Here is an 8,644-nt window from a genome sequence, read left to right on the forward strand (position 1 = left end):
GCTGCTACTTGTGTTTTGGGGTATTTTGCTTTTCTGCTTTGAATTTCTTGTGTTTGTCCTGTTTTTTTTTTACTTGGGTTTTTGTCTGCTTGATCTTTTATAGACTTTTGTTCCACAGTTATGGTGTGGTCATCTATACATGTGTTGCCCTGCAGTCCTGGAAATGGAAGTTTTAAACACTTTGAAGAGTACGTGTTTGGGTTGGTTTGCTTGAAGTAGAGAGAAAGATATGCCCACCGTTGTCGTAGACGTGCAAGAGACGCTATGAGCTAAGATCCAACACTTCAAATTAATCATGAATTATGCGTGACATGCTTCTACTTTCTTTCTTCTTTTCTTTCTCTGAGATTACAACAGGGGACGGTGAAGGGTGAAAATCTCAAAAAAAGAGCTATATAAGGCTTTTTAGAGTATGTTTTAGATTGCGTCAGCAGCTTAAAAAGGAATTTTAGTATATAAAAATGTGTATAAAGCAAAAAAGAGTTATGTTATATATTATTCTCTCAACCATCTTTTTTGCAAATTCATCGCTTGACATGTGAGTCCCACAAATTCAATGATAAATTTATCTATCCATTGTATTGAGATTGGTGAAAGATGGGAATGAATAATGATTTTTATCATTTCACAATCAGAAATGAGTCCGTTCGATAAAAAAATAAAAAATTACTTGTTTGACTTTTTTACTTTAAAAATAGTAAAAATGTAATTTTTTTTTTTTTTAAAAAAAAAAAGCTATTTCTATATATAACAAATTTATTTCCCAATATAATTCCAATCTAACTTGGGTAGAGGGAGAGAAAGTGGTTATAATATTTAAAGCTTATACGCAACATCATTGCCTAACAAGCCAAGCTAAAGTAAGGCCATGCTCGAGCTTACTTCCAATAGAGTCACAAACATGCTCTCTTTCAAGCTAAAGCAGCTAGCACCATATTGAAGCTAATTGGTCAATGGTCTAAAGAAATTTTTAAGTGGTCGAAGCATGCATTAGAGTGTAAGTTCGAATCTCCACAATTAATGGATAATTCCTACATATGCTTGATTAGTATTAATCGCATTGAATTTTCATTAATGCCCTGGTGGAGTTAGGTTAAATAATTGCTCAGTCGGACTAGAAAAAAAAAACAAATACACAATTTTAAATGCTAAATTGCGGTTTAGAAGGTCAAACCGTAATTTTATCAAATGTTTGTTTTTATTACATGTATTTTATTTTTACATCAAATGTCCCTTAAAAGACACCAATTAAATATAGACTTCTTTAATGGAATTTGATGAGGACGGTGGGCCTTCAAAGCGAATGTAGTCATACATGATCCCCTGGAGAGGGCCGGTGCTTTGTGTCTGTGTCAGGAAAATGGTGTTATCCCCATCATCCACAAGCAAATTGCCGGCTACTTCAACGTTGTACAGCCGGTAGAGTCCATGGATTCCATGTCTAGCAATTGTGTTGTCGTGTCCAATTACTCCGGTTGAAAATATCGGCGGATCTGCTTCTGGATCGTTTACCCGAACCTTTCATAGAAAGAGAAAAAGAAAGAAGGTATAAATATACGTGTTAGGGTAGTCGGGATTTGGGTCGGGCAGTGTTCGGATAGTCCATATTTAGTAACGAATAAATCATGAAAGGACACCTGTAATTCAGAGACGTGAGCTGTTGCAAGTGCCAATCGTAGTTTATAGACTCCAGTTGTATCCACTTGGTGGAGTTTGAACTTGATTTGCCACGTGGTTGCTTGATATGTGTCATCATTTATTTTCCTACCATACAAGTTATACAACAAAATCTTATTATTATTTTTTAATTTTTTATACAACAAAATCTTATTACATGCGATATGGTGGACAAAGTTTTTTACAAATTGGATTAAAGTAAATTTGTGTTAATTACATTTTCTCTTCTCTAATTGCTATTCTATAGACTGACTCAGTTGTTAGATGAAAACTGTCACAAGGAGATGTGAATTTTGTCATACTAAAGGAGACAAATTGTATTTTAAATAGATAAATAAAACCATCATATAAAAGATGGGCTCATCTTTATGACAAGGCAGAGCCCACGTGGGAAGAGTTGTACCTGGTAACCTGAGCAAAGAACCAATCTTTGTGATAGTCGCTAACACCGACCGTGTAAACCAAATCTCCATCTGGGTATAAATCTGCATATCTTTCCCACAATCCATATTGCCTATATCTGCCAATATGTATATTAAAAAATAATAATTTCAATATAAAGCTAACATTTTTTTTTATTATATATTTTTTTAATAAAAATCAAATGCAACCGTTCAAAGCAGGTAATTTCAGGACCCATTAGTGTCCCACCCGCAAGAACCATGTATTGGTTTAACATTGAGTCACACGGCCGATTTCATGATATAAACTAAACGATTGGACCATTCAAGTTAACCCAAGCGGGCAATATAAAGCTAACATTTGATTTTATAATCCTTAAAATTGCAAAAAAGTAGCTAACCTGTCAGGATGATTCACAAAAAGTTTGTTAATATACTTTGGATCAGGATCGGGAATGTAAAATTCAGCAGCAGAGCGATCTGGGATGCCTATTTCCCATAGAGTCGGGCCATCTCTTGGAGGCTCAAATACAAGATCACCCACATCAATATCACTACCTGCTCTGTTTACATGTTAGAAATCTTGCAAAATTTTGATGAATAAACATGATGAGAACTAATAAAAACTCATTAGAAGCAAGGACAGGACCTGCAATTATGGTAATTACAACCTCGTACTGGTAATCACCAACAACACCAGGAACCCATGCATAAAGATTATAATCACTGCTTTGTATATTGTTGATGCTGAAGTAACCATCTGCTTCTGTTCTTGTCCAAAATTGATAACCCTGAAAATAAGCATTTACTGTTACTTGAAGTGTAATATTAATGGTCCAAAATTACTTTATTTGACATAACCAAAAAAAAAAAAGAAAAGAAAAGAAAAAGAGATTGCTTGCAAAACGTTCAACTTGAAAAAATAAAATAGCGATTTCAAAAGGCGGTTAATAAAATTTAATTAACATATTTGATTTTTGTTTTTCATTATAATTAATAAAAATGTAGATTTATTTTCGTATTTTTCGCTATTTTATTTAAAAATGTGTATTTGACGTACGAAATTACAATGTCAAACGACTCTAATTAAACAATTGAAGAAATTAACATATGCCATGGGTAATTGACGAGGAAGACTAAGATCACCTTGCATTCTGTTTGCCAGGATCCAACGTCTCCAGGTGGTGCCAAGCCCACATGAGCTGAGTTTGCAGAAATGCACTCATCACTTAAATACCTGGGCAAGGGGAGCTATAAATTTTTCCATCCTATATATATGTGGCCAAATAAGAGATGAAAAATGTAGTTTTAGGAGCAAATACTTTCACTAGAGAGTTGATTCTTGTAGATTAAATTCACAGATATAATTAATGACAAAAGGTGCAAGCATTTAAAAAGTGTACGTTAGGGAAAATTGATACGTTTCGAAGTCTTTTAATGACACCATGAAAAATATTATTATATTTTAGCCGTTAGGGCACCGACTATACTATATTAACGAAGAATAATGCTACTTTTCATATTTATTTATGACCCATATGGTAATGCTACTATATTAACCAATAAGCTTTCGTTAAAAATAATTTTCATCAAAAAAAATTTAGGAGCCAACTCGACACCCACTCTTAAAGGGGATTATTATTTCAAAAGTATTAAGAGTAAAGTAAAAAATTAACCCTAGCCGAAGGTGATTGGATTACCTGTCTCGGATTTGTAATCTACCACTAACCCTGCCCCTTTGATCGGACGATAGAAAATCCTTAGAAGCCGGAAAATCGTAGGGCCAACTTTCAACTTCAATCCTCATCTGAAGAACAATTCAAGTTTAAATTAGTGCTTGTCTGTCAAAAGGTTGGATCTGGATTTCTAATAATTTGTTGTTTAAAAACAAATATTAAAGAGTCTTTATTAGCTCATTCGTCCGAGCAAAGAGCAAGCTGCTCGAAATTTATTCGGTCAGATGAGCTCCACATTTGCTGGAGATATCTATTCATAATAACTTTCAATTTCAAAGTTCTAACTTGATTTTTAGCATCCTCCCAAAGCCAAAGTGGGTCTTCTTCACCCGATACAGAATTAAGATAGATAAAGATAGGGCCAAAGACTTTCTTCCATGGCTCATCTGGTTTCAGTTTCAGTACAAGATCCTCTCCTCCATAGTGAGCACTGAGAAACATCTGGTTGAAACAATTAGTTCAGGTTAATGTCATTATAAATAATAACTAATCGTAGCAATTGCTTCTAACTCATAATGCCTATATAATAATATGATAGTTCACGTAACACTTATTATGTTTATCACTAAATAATTAAATTTACTTATCAAATTTTATTGCTTAATTTTTTTACCCATATGCCATGCATTGTACTATCTTATAAATATGTAAAATAATTATAGTCTAAAACTTTTTATTTTAGTTACTTACTGCGAGATTAACGGGCCCCACATGGGAAGTAAGGTTCTGTTTGATGGGTCCACCCGATCTAAACTCATCGCTGGGTGTGATTTCCCAGAACCCCACAGGTGGGTTGATGGAGATCCATCCGTGGACCTGGAGATCTTTGTCCTCACATGAGTACTGGTACTTGTCATCCACCTAATATTAAACATGCAAGGAAATTAGTCTTAGGATAAAGTAATTTCAATGATTTATCTTTCTATCTATATTCTTAAAAAAAAAAAAAAATCAGTATAATATATTTTAGTATACAACATACGAGAATTTAAAATCACAGAGGAAATGAGAGAAAATTAAAAAAAGAAAAAAAAAAAAAAAAAGAAGAAAAAAAGTACTACCTCCCCCTTGAACTCTGGCTCTACAGGATTAACAAGCAGAACTGCTTCTGGGGTGGCCAGAGCTTCACCTCTTTCTGGCAATCGGTCTTCTGGAAGAGGCATATATCTTTGCCTGTTGTCCGCCACTGCCATGTAGTGAAACCTATATAATAAGGAATTAATATGAGCATGCGTCCTTGTGCCTAGACTTCTTTTTTCCTCTATGCCGAACAAGGGTGTAAGCCATGTAAGCACATCTAGGACCAAGGAATTAGACGGGTGCAATACTTTTAATTTGTGACGCTAATTTTAAATGAGCGATTCAAATTATGACAATATATATATAAAAAGAAGAAGAAGAAGAAGAGAGAATGTGTGATTTGCACATGGGGCAAATGAGTGGTTCAACCACTCTCAATCCACCCATTGAGAGTGGCCGAACCATTCATGTGACCGTGGTTACTCTCAATTAGGCCATTGAGGGTGGTCAAACCAGTTCTTTGGCTACTGGAGAGGTTCTGCCACTCCTTATGCTACTTGTTTTCTATCTCTCATGTGTTGTCGCAATTCATGTTGTTCATTTAAAATGAATGGTCTAAATTAGAGTTATTCTATTGCATGTAATACTTAACACCATGCACAACACTGATTGAGGGTAAAGAGCATATATATCACTTTTTTATGCTACAAGTATTCTATAATGTTGTTATGGTAGACCCAATTAAACCTTATTATTATTATTATTATTATTATTATTTTAACAAGAACAAGAACTGATCTTAGGGTTGGTTAATGAGACTATTGTGTTAGCATTGCGAAATAATTATGAAATAAAAGTGTAATTTTTATTATTATTTATATATAAGATGATATATAAAGGCAAACATATGTACATGTCTTTTCTGAGTTTGAAAACAATCCTGGTCTGTGGGAGGTTGAAAGGAGGCCATTCCCTTAAGTGGTCGTAGATGGCGTAGGAATAGAAGCCCGGGGAATTACGTAGCATTATAAACCTGAAAAATCATGTACTTGTCATCATCATCAAATATTATTGTTGCATAAAATCGCGTTAATAATATTAGATTTAATTAAATTAATTAATTGTGCACCTTTTGTCTATATTTAAGGGCACGAGCTTCCCCTGAAGCGAGGGATCCCAAAGCCTTGTGAATGAGATCTCTACTTGTTCCTCACTTTCCACTACAACCTTAAAACTTGTCCCTTTAATCCTGCATGCATGGTGTATAATTATCATTTCTTGATAATAATAGAAATATTGAAGCAAATTAGACTAGCTAATACAAGTGAGATTATAATAAATATCAATTTAATAGATTAATTAAAATAATTTTCTCCAACCGAGGAAAACATTATTCATGGGAATAATACTTTTTGCCAGTATAGAATAAAAATAAACAACATAGGCATTTTGCTTCATTGCTAAGCACAAGGGAGCCAAAGACACTACTAGGGGCATTTAACGTACACATCGAATATACCCGTTGTTCCTGTACTTCCAGCTTCACTCCATACAAGGTCCCAATACCTACACATATTTCATTCAAAATAGCTAATTATATATGAATCATCACATAATCACCGACAAAAAACCCCCCCCCCCAAAAAAAAAAAAAAAATCAAGATCACTTTTAATGGCGTGTTTTTACCCTCTGTTAACCTCCTCATTAAGAACTTCAAGCAAATTGTCGATGCCATTATATTTTACTCCCGTAACAATCCCATCTGGGTTTGATAATGTTACTTGTAGTATGCCATTATCCATTATCACCTGCACAAATATGCCTCATCTAAAATAATATATAATATATTACTTAATAAAATAGATAAAACTAAATTGAACCGTTAAATCCATATATTTCATAAAAATGAATGACTTACATGGCTGTCCCCAACGTGCAGTTGCACCCCTAGAGACATGGCGATCGAGGCCCCGTTATCTCCCTGGGCTTCTTTTTTTTTTTTTTTTTTTTTTTTTTTTTTTTTTCTGCAGATCGAGCAAAAGATATGGATTTAGGTTGTGATACTAATAATATATATATAAAAAGCTAGAGAAAATCTTGGTCATCTATATGTGTTGCCCCTGCAGTCTGGCCGGTAATGGAAGTTTTATACACTTTGAAGAGTGTTTGGGTTGGTTTACTTGAACTAGAGAGAAAGATATGCCCATTGTTGTCGTGTCGTAGACGTGCAAGAGACACTATGAGCAAAGATCCAACACTTCAAATCATGAATTATGAGTGACATGCTTCTACTTTTTTCTTTTTTTCTCTCTCTGAGATTACAACAGCGGACGGGGAAGGGATGAAGATCACGAAAGGGCTTTTTAGAGTCTGTTTTAAATTGTGTTAAGCAACTTAAAAGTAAATTTTAGTACATAAAAATGTGTACAAAGCAAAATAGAGTTATGTTATATAATATTTTTCTGACCATTCTTTTTGCAAATTTATCACTCCCACAAATTTAAAGGTAAATTTACCCATCACCCGACTAAGATTGGTGAAAGATGGAATGAAAAATGATTTTTATTATTTCTCAGGCAGAAATGAGTCCGTTTGATAAAAAATTCAAAAATTACTTCTTTGATTTTTTTCTCTAAAAATAATTAAAACGTACTTATAAGAAAAACTTTATGTCATAGTATCATTTCAAACGGGCTCTTAGTCTTACTAAAACTGGTGGTCGGTGACCTCAGGGTTGGTAGAGGCTTCATTGCCTAACAAGCCAAGCTAAAGTAACGCCATGCTCAAGCTTACATCCAATACAATACAGTCACAAGCATGCTCTCTTTTAAGCCAAAGCAGCACCATATTGAAGCTAAGTCTTCTGATCATAAAACAATAATTTAGAATTCTAAAAAAAACATAGAATTCCTCGAGGAAATCTTTGTCCGTCAAATTCCTCCTTAAATTCCGTCCCTCACTTGTCTTGTCTTAACTTGGCCAAACAAGCTCTCTCTTTCACGCCTCGTGTATGTCTTCCTCTTTGTCTCTCTTCTGTTATTCACTCGCCCTCTGTTTCTCTCTTCCACTTCAATTTATTTTTTTTGGGCGCGCACTCTCTCGTCTTCCTGCTTACTGCCATCTTCTTCCTTTTTTCTTATTTAATTGGCAGATGGGGTCACTCTGTTTCCTCTCTGGTTCACGCGCGGTGAGATCGAAAGTGAAGCAAAAAGAGAAAACACTGCGTACGTATCGTGTTCTTTTAAGGTTCGTGTTCAGAATTGTTGGAATATATTCAGGATATATATATATATTCTGATAATCACCATAATTGCTAATAATATTCTGAGAATACATTCTGAATTATGCCTGCGAAATCTTTCCTCTAAAGCTGCATATGTATATATATATAATTTTAAAATTGATATCCACGAGTTCTTATAAAGAATGAATAAGTTTTATTGAATTTTCTGGGGACCCTCTAAACGAATGTTCATACATGAGTCCTTGGAAAGGGGAAGTGCTTTTTGGCTGTGTTAAAAAAATAGTATTATCTCCCTCCAATAGCTGAGTGCCACGTACATCCACATTGTACAGCCAGTAAAGCCCATAAATTCCATGCCTCGCAATTGTGTTATCCTTCCCAATAGGCCCACATGAAAATACAGGAGGATTCGCCTTTGGACCATTAATCCGAACCTTTTAACAAAAACTTTGCACTATTACTCAAAATCATTCGACCAATATTCTCTCAAATATTTCATTATCAAAATAAATTAGGGGTAAATTGTTTTTTTTTTTTTTTTTTTTGGAGAATTGGTAAACTTTTA

The 8,644-nt window shown here is 34.3% G+C and overlaps 1 protein-coding gene across 1 annotated transcript; it reads right to left on the reverse strand.

Annotated features, from left to right (window-relative positions):
• Positions 1-1,223: 1,223 nt before the first annotated feature.
• LOC132189806 (uncharacterized) lies at positions 1,224-6,643 on the reverse strand. The gene is made up of 14 exons (XM_059604601.2): positions 6,522-6,643; positions 6,341-6,400; positions 5,964-6,083; positions 5,748-5,867; positions 4,876-5,017; positions 4,505-4,675; positions 4,100-4,255; positions 3,779-3,885; positions 3,225-3,315; positions 2,728-2,869; positions 2,480-2,636; positions 2,081-2,197; positions 1,638-1,764; positions 1,224-1,518 (listed from the first exon to the last, which is right to left on the reverse strand). The coding sequence occupies exons 1-14, from the start codon at positions 6,635-6,637 to the stop codon at positions 1,249-1,251; spliced, it is 1,896 nt and encodes a 631-aa protein (XP_059460584.2). The 5' UTR covers positions 6,638-6,643; the 3' UTR covers positions 1,224-1,248.
• Positions 6,644-8,644: the final 2,001 nt, after the last annotated feature.

This window comes from Corylus avellana, chromosome 9 (assembly GCF_965113065.1).
Source record: "Corylus avellana chromosome 9, dhCorAvel1.hap1.2, whole genome shotgun sequence".
Taxonomy (NCBI): domain Eukaryota; kingdom Viridiplantae; phylum Streptophyta; class Magnoliopsida; order Fagales; family Betulaceae; genus Corylus; species Corylus avellana.